The sequence below is a fragment of the Pundamilia nyererei genome, unplaced genomic scaffold (assembly GCF_000239375.1).
Source record: "Pundamilia nyererei isolate P.nyererei 1_Seehausen unplaced genomic scaffold, PunNye1.0 scaffold00261, whole genome shotgun sequence".
Lineage (NCBI taxonomy): Eukaryota > Metazoa > Chordata > Actinopteri > Cichliformes > Cichlidae > Pundamilia > Pundamilia nyererei.
This window is the reverse complement of record NW_005187662.1, coordinates 338435-351771: the sequence shown is the minus strand read 5'-3', so window position 1 is coordinate 351771 and position 13337 is coordinate 338435. Positions and strand designations below refer to the sequence as shown.

Sequence of the window (13337 nt, the reverse complement as noted above, 5' to 3'; positions counted from 1 at the left end):
GGGGTTAACATCAGCTGGACTTTAAAGATATGTGATGTTGAAAAGTGAGGACATTCATGCTATTATGAGTGCGCTCGCTTCCTCCTGCATTATCAACAAGCAACCAATTTGAAGCAATAAAATTGTCGTTCTTCACAACCACTGACAGATTTTGAAGTTAACAGTATGGTTGTTTTTAATTAATATATATTCCTCTCTATTAAAATAAGTCTTTTATTAACATGTTTTCAATTAAATTAAATGCATTTTATTTATATAGTGCCAAATCTTAATTGTCACCTCAAGACGCTTTATATCGCAAGGTATTGTAAGGTAACTCCTCTACAATAATACGGAGACAAGCGCAACAATCAGACGATCCGTGGTCAGCAAGCAATAGTGGGAAGGAAAAACTCATCTGCTTAGTTAGGGGTGAGGAAGACAGGACACAAGACATGCTGTGGAAAGATTAGGAATGACTAGTGAAAAGAGGTAAGTAAAGAAGAAACATGGTGTCATGGGAAACCCCCAGCAGACTAAGCCTATTGGAGTGTAGCAAAGACAATAAACTCATTTTTTTCTGAATTCAGAAGCAGGAAATTAGAAGTCATCTGGAACTTTATATGCATAAGATTTTCCTTCAGTTTTACTAATTGGAGTGTGTTATCTGGTTTCATGGATACAGTAGATAGAGTTGGGTATCATCTGTATACCAATGAAAATGCATGCTGTGCCTTTAATAATACTGTCTAAAGAAAGCCTGTATAATGTCATTAGAATTACAGGCCTAACAGGACAAGCATGGAGATGAGTCCACTATCCGAGGCCATAAAAAGATCATTCTTAACTTTCTCCAGCGTTCTTTACTTTCCTTCTTGTTATTGTGGAAACAATGCACCGTCATTCAATTCAATGTTATTTATATAGGGCCAAATCACAACAACAGTTGCCTCAGTAGTTTTTTAATGTCTCCAATTGTATTTCAGCTGTACATGCTATCGTTGTTTTGACACTGAATACTGTGTTAGCTGTTTATGGATACAGTTTGCTATGAAATACTTAAGAAATCTAAAATAGCTGCTGGAATTTCTATTCATTTACACTAAGAGTAGCCTAAGAACTTATTGTACAAAGTTCTCAGGCTACTCTTAAATTCATCTTAATTTCTTCTTCATGTTATCAAGTGGTAAATAATAATCTAAATATATCTAAGAAATAACTACAACGTTTGAACATATGAAGTCAAAAATAATAAATAAATGCTTAAATTATTTTCATTGGGGATAAAATGAGTTGCAGTGCTATGCAAGTCTTGAGCCACCTCTCATTTCTTTATGTTTTGCAAGGAAATGGGAAATAGGTTCAATTATTTCCAAAAGATGTGCAAACATATATGCAAATACATAATGTAAGGCAAAAGCAGAAGTAAAAGGAAATTTCCCACGCGTGGGACTAATAAAGGTTATCTTATCGTATCTTTTTGAAATACATTCAAAGCTTAGGGCGTCCGGGATCATTGTCATGCTGAAAAACAGAGCTGTTGCCAGTCAGAGGCTGTTCACACTGCATTACATGGTGGATCAAAATGTTTTCTGTGGTCATAATTTCATCAGTTTTAGTCCCAGTATTATTGATCTCCAACACCACTGGCTAAAATGCAACCCCGACACCATCATAGATCCTTCACTGTATTTTACAGATAGCTGTAGACAGTGACTGTGGCTTTCCTCAGCCGTTTTTCACTGTTTCCCTTCCTTGAGAATGGGAAGCAGGGAGTCACCCTTCCACTTAAATCATTTCTGATGAGGCTTCAGTAAGCAGTAGATGAGTTAACTGAAATGTCAGCTCTTTCAGATTTTTTTCTGTTTCTTAAAGACATGAATTTCAGATACTGTTCTTCTGCTGTGCTCCAATTGTCCAGTTTCCTAATTTTTTAAGGATAGGGTGCTAAACTTCACATCTGATATGAATATATAAATAAATAAATTGATTATGCACCTGTACATGCACTCATGTGTGACATTTAAACAACTTTAAGCCAAAATGAGGTTTTGTGAGTCCATTTCATTGCTGTGTTTTGTAACTAAGTAATGACTTTAGTCACATGTATTCTGCAGTGAAGATGGCTGGCTGGAAGAAAGGTCTTATTGCAGTCTTTTGCCTCCTCTTCGTAATGGCCATCATCCTCTTTCTTTTCTACAAAAAGCGTCTCCCCAAATTAAAGAAAAGACGCACCGGCACCCTATCAGTGTAAGTAGCATTTCTCGTGTTCTTATCAGTATGTTAAAGGTTAGTTACCAGAGTATGGTTCCCATACATCCTCCTGTTGAACATACTTTGTGTTCACTTTGTTTTAGGAAGGCAGCCAGCACCAAAGTAGAGCGAATGAGCCTCACCCAGGCAGAGGTCAACGAAGCCGCAAATGGTACAGCTCCTTATGCTGATGCAGTTTCATTTAGCACCAAAACACAGTCTTCTCAAGGTGCTTTATTTTGTAAAGTAATAACTATACAATACTATAGAGAAAACACCAAGAATCCTAACATAGAATTATCCTAAATATATATTAAACATATGTTGTCTTGACTGATTTTGATGTTAAAGCAGGAGAATGTATCAGTTACATCACTGAGATCTGTGCCATGTTTATTCTCCCTGTGCAGCAACTCCAGGCATGATGGGGAAAAGTATTTGGAGTGAACATGTATCAGGCTCGGGTATGTAAAGTACTTATTTATTGGTAGCAACTCATGAAATCTCATGAAGATTCAAAGTCAACAATACTTTAATTCAAAAGGTTTGTTTCCCGTCACATAAATCTAAAGTTTGTCCAGTAAGTGTGCTCTTCTGGGCTTTTTTGTCTCTTTTTAATGAGGAAACATCTCACCCGGTGAGACAGAATGATTAATCAGTGTGTTTCTGATTTCTTTTAGAGAAAAACTGAGATCATTGGCACAAAAAAATAAGTTATACCACGTCAGCTACTCACACATTGTTGACTTTTCTCTCTTAATGCTGTTTTTGAAAAAGAAAATAGCAAAAGAACATATCTTTGTCATTAAATATCATGTCATACTATTTTTTTTAAATAAAAATAATGAAATATTCCAATATGCAAGTAATTTAAGTTTGCTCATTTCACTGTGTTGCAGAGTCTGATGACAACTGTAGTACAAACACTCTAGAAAAGCCAGAAATTCAGTACAAAGAGGATCAGCTGCAACAGGCAGATCCCAGCAGAGGTGAGAGATTATTTCTGAATTTTAATAAGTTGTAATTTGACTTTTTAAAGCTCAGTCTAAAATGTTATATCTGTTCCATGTCAGTTCCGGTGAAACAGGGCACAGACACAGTACACGGTGAAGTACGCAACTCCCAGCAAGGTACGACTAACATCCTGCTCCTCACACAGACCCCTTTTCTACTACACGGTGAGAGAAATCAGGTCATTAGATTAAGAAAAAAAACGCTAGCAACAGGAAACAGGATCAACCCCAACTGTAAACATCTGCATTGTTACTGAAAGAATGTACCATTAAAACAGAAGGGCCAGTCCCTAGGTGTCCACTTCCTGCTTTCGTCAAAGATCACTTCCTGTTGTTGCAACAGACTCACACAATGCTTGCATCTGTTAAGGCTAAGTAAGAAAAGTGCTTGATTGTTTGAAATTTATTGTCCATTGTTCAGTTCGGCTCCTAATAATATAATATTACTTAATGAGTGATACAGCACAATTCAGCTCAGTTTTATTTATACACCACCACATCCTAAGTTAAGTCATCTCAGGGCACTTTACATAATCCGAGTTAAGAACTTAATGTATTATATGGAGAAAGCAAATGATCTGGAGTGAAGGGTTTTTGTGCATGTGTCTCAGGAAGCAGCGTGTCTAAAAAGACATGAGCTTATGAGAATGATCAGTATGAATGTGTCGGATGTGATAAGCTGCCTGTTTCCTGGGAATAGAGAGCTGTTCATGGGAGTGCTGGAAACTAAAACAGCCCTCATTTAATCCTCACACACCTTTTGTTTCCTGAGCTTGTCCTCTGGCTTTGTTTTTGCAGGTGTTCAAGAGCTGGCTGATGCTGTAAGTGTGAACACGTCATGCACATACACATACTACCAAGAGCTGCACGCACACACACACTCATGACTGTATTGTGCCTTTGCTCCGAGAAACATCTCACAGACAGAAACTGTACAATAAGTGGAAACCCAGTGGAGACACTTTTTATTGTTTGTAGAAAGGTAACTTAAAGGGTTGCATTTCATGTAATATAAAATTTGCAGGAAAAAAGCATCTAATGTAGCTGAGTAAAAGGCTCCAAATTTGCTCATCACATTGAGTTAACTCATTAGGAGGTGTAATATGATAGCATCTCTCAAACCTTTCTCCATCCTTCTGGAGGAGCTCTCCAGAGTTTGTAGCAACAATCCTGATGAATGTCTCATGTTATCGCTGTATCAAGTGAGAAATAATAATCTTAGTAAGTAAAATCACTAAACAGTACCGCACGTACAGTCAGCATTTAACTCAGTGAGCCAATGAAAATAATCGTTCATACAACCTTCGTGTTTCAACAGGCGTCTGTGGAATATGCAGAACTGAATCATGATACCAATCACCAAAGCGACCCCAGTGACCACGGTTACCACAGTGACCCCAGTAACCATGGTTACCACATCGCCAATGATGACCAGCCAAATGACAATAGTGTTAGCATTAACTGCGCTAACAACGAGGAATGAAACCCTGACCAGATACCAGGCGCAACAAGAATATTTGTTCCCGTATTTATCCAGCTTGTTCATGTGGCTCAGTGTTTGTGCTCATATGTTTTTTATCATGCTTTGGAAAAACAATCCACACTGTGCATGTACTTGCTTTGTCCTTGTTGGCTAAATACATGGTTTTGTGAAATAAGTCTCTCTATTTTTGTCAATTTTTTTAATGAAAGAAGAAAACACATTCAGATGTGCGTCCTTTGAACTGTAAAGAGGTGTTTCTCATCAGCTGAGCAGGGTCCTTGAACTCTTCAGTTGTCTGGTTTGGAGTACATTCGGTCTTCACTGCTGTTTGCACATCAGTGATTCCAGATTGAAGCACTAGAGGGCAGACTTCAGGCGCCAGCGCTGCGTGGAAACTCAGTGCCATCTGGCTGTGATCGGCTTGAATGTGAGAGAGGCTTTCACTGTTGCCTCCACATCAGGAGATATCAGTTTCATTTTCCATTATCTAAGACTTAATTGGAATGATATAACATGAATCTATTCAAGGTCTCCATACAGCTGATATGTTTTTTTAGGTCAGTCATCTTATTGACACTGTGGGAAGTTATGCAGATGCTCAAGGCTTTGTTGAGAGCACAGCAGAAACAAAGCATGCATGCAGTATGCATTGCGGTGTTTGGACTCTAGTATTTGGAATAAGCTGTTAATTTATTTTTCACTCCTGGAAGAAAATAATGAGAGTCAATATCACTTTTGGAGCTACACCAGATTTTTGTTTCAGCTTTTGAAAGCGCAAACAAATTTATTAAAAACAGAAAAAGGAGAAACATTAAAAAAGTTTTTATTTATTTAATCATAATTTACTGTGATTTGGGATGGTATTAATAAATGCCATGATTAATTCATTACTTCATACCTGACACGATGGCTCTGCCACAAAATTAACTGAGTATGTTGTGTTCCTCCTTGTTTTCTGTTATCAAGCCTGTTACAATGGTAGTTGCTCTTGTTAAACACGGCCAAAGTTTCAAATAAGGAGGTCAGTGTATGTTCAAGTAATCCCTTTATTCTAGAGCTCAGGCTTCAGGCTGCCAATCAAAAGAAAGCTGGATTACAGGAAGGGTCAACAGAGCTAAAACATCTTCAAGTGAGAGACTGCACCAATTTGTTGGTGAATCTGTTACACAAACTAAGCTAACACTAAAAGCTTGCCACCAACTCAAACAATCTTTAATAACCATCCATCTGAAACTTGCATGTCTACGACTGTGATCAATAAAAAATAAAAAAAAACTCTAAAATCTCCTCCTCCATCACTTCAAAATTTGCTTATTGCTTCATGCATGTGTGCATATGTGACACCAGGGTGATTCTGCAAGGTCCTCTGAGGCAAATAGAAATGTCTTCAAGCTCCGAGGTGCCAAAATGAAAGCCCACCTCTGCTCTGAGGATAGAGCAGTGCCTCAGTGAACCTGTGGTTTATTAATCAAGTTACTTAACCAGGAGGCTGAGCTTGACATGGGGGAACAGTGTATTCTGAGCCGCAGCGATCACGCACTCTGGAACTGATACTGTGTTACATTAATATCAGAAGTGTAAGTTATACAGTATCATTAGAAATAAACTGGAGCTACTTTTGGCTGCTAGCTTATTCACAAGGTGTCACCCCAGCGGGTAGCTCGGCATGTTTGATTTGGCAGTTTTTGTGCCCTTCCTGAAGCAACCCCCAAAGGGATTCGTGTCTCCTCCTCCTCTCAATTCATTTGTATTTATTTAGAGCTCAAGTCACCTTAAGGCAGACCCTTTAAAATAATAGAGAGAAACCACAACAATCAAATAACCGTCTTTGAGCAAGCACTTGGTAGCAGTGGGAAAGAAAAACGCCCTTTTAACAGGAAGAAACCTTCAGTAGAAACAGACTCAGGGAAGGGCGGCCATCCAACATGACCGAGTTAAGCAAACGTGTAAACCACTACAGTATGGAGCCTCACAGCTGCTGGAATTTAATCAACAGCAGACAGAGAACTTGACTTGTTTTTCGATACGTGAAAAGGCAAAACAGCAAAGTCACCATTACCCACTTGAACCTGAGCATGTGCTAGAAGACAGTGTGCAAATGCTTGGAGTGAATTCCTGCCGCTCATTTCAGTCACTGTACACTTTGCCCAAGGATGGTCCTGCTCTGCCTTCAGATCCTAAACTGTATCAGGGGCAGCCTGAGGATTTACTACTGCTCCTAAAGTTATGACCTGTGAGCCCAATCGGTAACCTGACTGACCTTTTGGACTCCTATTAGAAGGAGGCATGTCGCACCACCCCCAGGGAGTACAACAGTCACATGATCCAGACTTAGGGTGGACATTATGTGGCGAATAAGGACAGGGGCTTGGCTATATGCATACATATGTCTGGAGTGATGGATTAGTCTAGCAGGCCCAGTACAGTCTTCTGTCTACTTTCTCTGTGCTGCACGTACGCTGTTTGTGTCTCAGCCACGTAACCTGATCCAGCCCCCTCGTGTATCTGGAGCACAACTCTTGAACTGCCATTGGCTGCTGTGCTAATATTAGCATATTGCCCCCTGTGAAATGCATTCTGGGAATATCCTGTCTTTTCCTTGGCCTTATGGAGCCAGTGCTGTTTCTGGTCTTCAGATGAAGCAGTGAGGTCATCGTGTAGACCGCTGCTTCCTTCTTCCTGCAAAGGATTCCCAGCCATGGTGTAATTATTCTAAATGTGGCATATTGTCACTGTCTGATGAAGTTAAAAGGTAACTTTAAAAAGGAGTATCCCTACCAGCAATCTTATTGCTTGTCACCCTTGCAATCAGTAGTTAATATCACTCCCAAAAACGTTGGGTAAATTTCATATACGTTTATAGGTTTACTTTTTCAGCTATAGTTCACATTCAGTAGGTATATGGAAGTGTATGTGTATGTGTGGTTGAGCATATGTTTGACTCTATGTCCACTTCTCTAATGTATGTTTGATTTACCTTTGATCATAGGTTTGATCATTACTTAACTACTTTGGTGTAGTATGAATGGCGATGGGGATGGAGTCGATATTGGTTGGAAAAACTGCAATTCATGACAATCCACTTAAAAGTTAAAAATCTGTGCACTCCTTCACATTTCCCAAAGCTGGACTGGAGTCTTTGCCAGGCTGATTCTGGCCCCCATGCCTTAAGTTTGACACCCCTGTAATAAACAAAGTTAAAAATAATCAGCATTCTTTCAAAAAGTCTATAGACACTGATATAAAATTTCTATTGTGAATCTTTTTATTTATTGTCACAATAACGGAGTCAGAGTAGCGACAGCTATAACAGTTAAAGCATCAGATGTTGTTAAGAAGTGCCTCATTCATTGTGCTTTTACAAAAATTATTATTTACTCTATACTTTTTTGTTCTGCATGCTCAGTAGTCGAGCATTTTTGGGTGAAGTGATGCATTTGTTGTGATTTTAAAGACCTTCACTGATATATGCAGATATATAGAAAGAGATCATTTTTACATAGTGGCAGTAATGCACTCTTAAACAGCGTTATAAAGCAAGGATGGTTATGCAATTGCAAAAACTAAACACCTCTGTCCTTTTTAAGCTTCCTCTTAAATGACCTCGAGGTTACTTTTAGTAAAACCACAGCTAATTTAAACACACTTAGTGCTTCTGGAGAAGAGCTTTATATGAGATGAGAGAATGGCAAAATAATGTGTTTATATAATGTGCATTTGCAGTTTCCTGATTGGAAATAATCAAAGCTCAAAGGCTGCAAGCTAAAGGCATGTGTGGAAGACTGATTCTCCATTGTCCTTCGTATGGCGAGTAAAGGTTACATTCAGTGAGTCCACCTGTTTGATGCCCTCCATCCTTAATAATTTAAGCTCTCCCAAATCCAGGAAATTAATTCTTCATAACCTTGAGCAACCTGGTCAGAAAAAGCAGAGGTTCACCGGACTGACGTCTTCTTAGCTGACCGTTTCCACTTTTAAACACACAGACTCATTATGCAATCGTGCATCAAAGGATTACACACATGTATGGAGATTTTTTAACCTCTGACCTCCTTTTCCATGAATGCAGGCTTCAGCTAAGGTAACCCTATCCTCTCACAAACTGCTCCCGCTTCCATCTGTTCTCGGTCTGATCCCTCAGACTCTCTCTGTGCCCTGGACAGCTGCAGTGCCATTTTGCGGGGAAGCATTCTTCACACAATGTCAGCAACAGCATCCCTCACTGACGTAGCAGCTTCATAATCAGATGCGTTATCCTTGATTCGGATGACATGCTGACTGCTTTTCTAAGCAGACCGTGGATTCTCTCCTGAGACTGTTTTCACAGCTCCATTAGAAGCCTTTAAATTTTGGGCTACAAGGGAAACATAAGTGTTTTTGTGGGCACATGCACAGTCAGTAGGAAACTTCTCTTAGCTTTGCTAACATTTGAACAACGGATAAGCTTTTGCATGCATGTACTATGCTATGTGCAACTGATGCCACTTTGTTAGGTACACCTTTTCAGCTGGACATTAAACACAACGATCTAATCAACCAATGATATGGCACCAACAAAGTGGAAGTGAGAACTGCTGTTCAGCCAATAGCAACTCAAATAATCGGAACACCATATTCCAAGGTATGCGAATACCTTTGACTCTGACTATGTCCACTTATGCCCAAGTGTATTTTTTTGGCACACTTGGGCATAATTTGATCACCACAGCCTACGTGAGTATTGTTGCTGCATTTTTGAGCACCAGTAAGATGTGGCGGGACGAGAGACGCCCAGCTGACAAATCAGCAGCCACCGTGTCCTGCTATCATGTAAATATGGACCAGAATCTCCGAGGAATGTTTCCAGCACCTTGATCAAAAGGAGGTCCAACACAGTGCTAGCAGGGTGTTAATACAGTTAGTGTACACAGAGTGTAGTGCTCAATCACACACACTGATAGCACCTGTTATGTTTAGGTCTAAATTATATTCGTGGTATTAATGAATGTGTTAAAAGTATGTTAAACTGCATAATGCACAGATGAACTGCACATAAAATGGCCCTGATAACACAGCTTCAGCTGATCTGTGTTGTTTTTATCTATTAAATACAAAAAGACACAATTCATTGATTCAGTTACTGCAATGAAAAGAGCAGTATGTGGAATAGCACACTGAATTTCGGGTTAGGTGTGTCCTCTGATAAAATTAAAAAAGATTTTATATTGTGCACATCTACTTTTTATTATATATGTTATTGCTGTGAAACCTGCAATGCTATTAGCTTAAAAACAACATTATATTATTATTAAAAAATCAGTCTGTAGTAATGAATATGGACCATTTCTCATGGAAACCATGAGCTCATGACTGGAGGGCTTCAGCAACTAAGAGTCCAGAGGAATGGTCGCGCCATGTATGCGGGGCCAGATGGCAGTTGGTCTCATTTTCAACAGCAAATGGCTCAATTTAGTTTTGCTTGGCTCATGTAATCTGCTCACGAGACTCTGTGTGAATATGTTTATGAATTCTTTTTGATCTCGTCAGCATTCATGTTAATGTGTGCTGCTCAATAAAATAAACCTTTACTTAGAAACATTGGTATTTAGTCCCTCTGTGTTGGTTTACTTTAAGATGCTTTGAAAGAACTTTTTGTTTGCTTGATTTTATTTTTGTCTTTATTTTTTTCATTTCAACCTAATAAGCTTCAGACAAAAATATCACAATGAATAGAAGTTATGGGTATGTCACCCCAGAGGCACTGACTGACTTTGCTTTTGACTGAAAAGAAGAGGGTAAACGGGCATGTGATGCACTCCCAGAGAACATACACAAGGCATGATCAAAAAGTCCCAGGAATTGGCCTCTAAACATCTAAAACTTTACTCCAATATAGATTTGGCCCATCTTTCCACCTAATAGCATCTTCTCATCCACCTCTGGACCATTGTCAGCATTGCTGCTATAATTAAATCAATCCCAGGAAGTCCTTTCATGCCCCCTTGCACTTGTGTTACTCCAATAGCCACTGGATTGCCTCCAGTACATCACAGCAGTGATTTTCATTTTTGGGAAGCAGACAAAGTTGCAGAGAGTGTAGTCTGCAGTTTTTCATTTTTAAAGGTCAGTTCTCAGTATTTCCAATGTGCAAACTTATAGTTTGTGGACCTCTCTGAGCAAAAGCAAAGATATTAACAATAAGCTGCTGTGCAAACAACCTAAATTCAGAACAGCTGGGATGCTTGCAAAATGGAAAACAAAAAGGAAACCAGAATGCAGTGATATACAAATATCATGAACCCACAACAGAAGACATAAAACATGTCAAATGTTTAAATGATATTACTGGGTATGAAAGAAAGTATCTTATAGAGGCTGATTATCTCAGACGATGGGCACAAGTTCACCAATTGCAAAAACTGTTCATAAATTATGGAACAATTAAAAAAATAATGTTTCTCAATGTAAAATTTCAAGGACTTTTAATGCTTCATCATCTGCAGTAGAGTTGCTACTTTTTGGTGCTATATAGTTAAATTAAACTGTGAATGAAATAACTTAAATAATCTTTTGGATTAAATTGAAGTTCATAATATCATCAAAAGACTCCGAGAATCTGGAGAAATCTCTGTGAACAAAGGACGAGGCTAAAAATCAATGTTGGATGTCTTAAAGCTTCAGTTTGTTTGTAGGCTTTTATTATTGTGGATTTGTGATGTGCTTTTCTGTATTTGTGTCATACTAAACATCTAGAAACCATAATGTGTTTGTTTTTCTTATGTTGACACTAGATATCACTAACTCAAGCAGTTCAAGCAAGCAGGATTTGGTGTATTTTGCTGGAGCTTCTCACTTTGACTTTCCCAAGATCCACCTCCACAGCACTCTTTTCACTAAATGACAAAGGATTACTGCATCCTGATTTAGATTACAGCTCCTTTTTTTCAGCCCACCGCGCGTGCCGTAACCGGATACTTTTCAGACCGAGTGAGTATTTCTCATTGGGCCTGTGGAGATCCAGACAGACACTAATCCCTGCAGCGCTTACCATCCAGCGATCCAGGTCTGTAACATACCAACTGACCCTGTTGTCACCCATGGCACTGCATATGTCTTGCACAGCAGGCTGATTTATGAGAAAAGGATTTTACAGCCAAATAAGAGGAGCAGACAACTAAATTTGGCTTGAGCTATGATTATTCAGTCAGAATTATCAAAATAAAACTTAATGTGACTTACTTGTGTTACACTGACCTTTCTAAACTGCACTGTTTATGAGGGTGGCAGCCCGCATTCATAACATGCTATACACAGTCAGGACGCTTCACAGCTCTTATTTTTAGACATCACATCCAACCTGCCACTTACCTGCATCACGTGAGGCGGAGGAGTGTGGAGGCGCGCGTAGCTGGCGGTCTTTGCGGCATGTATTGGCCAACTCTTGAAGAAAAACAATAACATGGTTTCGACTTTAGAAACTTCAGCTTTTCGATGTGGTTGTGTGCGCAGTGTGATTTAGGTCATTTTCTTTTTTTATTTAATGCCAAATTTTTATTAAGTAAAATCTGGAACATTGTCTTTTCATTGTTTAAATGTCAGAAGGCTGCTGCTTGTAATTCAACAAATTCAATGACAAATGAAAGTTAATTCATTGAGACTGGAAGGTAAAGTCATACAATGTGCTTTCCCTTTTCAATTTTATTTTAATAATAGGAAGCGACTATTACATCACAAAAAAACAAAGCCACGTGTTGGGATCGATGAGATCAGGGGCTTCCGACCACATTTACAACACCACAGAGGGAGTTGAAAAACAATGCAAATACCATTACCTCCACCAAGGAGGTCATGGGTTTTCTGTATACACAATGGCTCGAAGAATTTTTAAAGAATTCTAATTCAACTTTGTAAGGCTGTTACAGCGGGGTCACGGCAGCAATGTATTAGAAATTTGTTTTACATCAACAGAGGTCCTCAAGGTCAACTTAATGATTTATCGGTCAAAAATTGTGAAAAAGCAGTAGAACTTAGAACCTATGATTTTTACAAGTGTGGTTTGTATTGTCAACATAATGAATAGAAAGTTACATTTGACTTCTGACTTCAAGGTCAGATAGAGACAAACTTTCATAGATTGTCTTTTTATAAAAAGTCGTATTCATAATAGAATAGAATAGAATAGAATAGAATATGTCTTCTTTAAAACTATGTTTAAAATTCTGCTGCCTTTCTATTGGCAGCTTTTAGGCAATAATACTGGTATATGGAGATTCTAAATATAACATCATAGTTTGCATCCAAGTATCATGTCATGTTTGACCTCTGACCTCACATCTGCCTTTCTTTTAAATCCAAAATGTGTTACATCTTTAAAGGTAGCATTTTCAGGAAGAATGCAAAGCAGACAATGAGCTGCTTTGGTGTAATATTATATAATAACTCAACTTATTTATGTCCAGTGTCCTATTTTCCATTACCTACTCCTACACAATGTTTGTCCAATCAGATGTTGATATACTACAGACTTCTTAAATTATGCCCAAAAAGAACAAAGAAAACAAAAAATATATATTTAAAATTAATTACTGTTCCCAGTGAATGAGCTTTCTGCCTTGGCAGAGGTCTGATTT

At 38.6% G+C, this 13337-nt stretch overlaps 1 protein-coding gene across 2 annotated transcripts in view; it reads left to right on the top strand.

Annotated features, from left to right (window-relative positions):
- The window catches only part of pecam1a (platelet and endothelial cell adhesion molecule 1a), a 9758-nt gene extending 4854 nt beyond the window's left edge, over positions 1-4904 (top strand). The window contains exons 9-15 of one of the 2 annotated variants that reach the window (XM_013915165.1): positions 2097-2229; positions 2337-2461; positions 2643-2696; positions 3132-3221; positions 3306-3362; positions 4044-4066; positions 4564-4904. In XM_013915165.1, coding sequence (XP_013770619.1) covers positions 2097-2229; positions 2337-2461; positions 2643-2696; positions 3132-3221; positions 3306-3362; positions 4044-4066; positions 4564-4728 — 647 coding nt within the window. In that variant the 3' untranslated portion in view covers positions 4729-4904. The remainder of the gene's footprint in view (positions 1-2096; positions 2230-2336; positions 2462-2642; positions 2697-3131; positions 3222-3305; positions 3363-4043; positions 4067-4563) is intronic. The other variant, XM_005750091.2, reaches the window with a different exon arrangement.
- The last annotated feature ends 8433 nt before the right edge of the window (positions 4905-13337 follow it).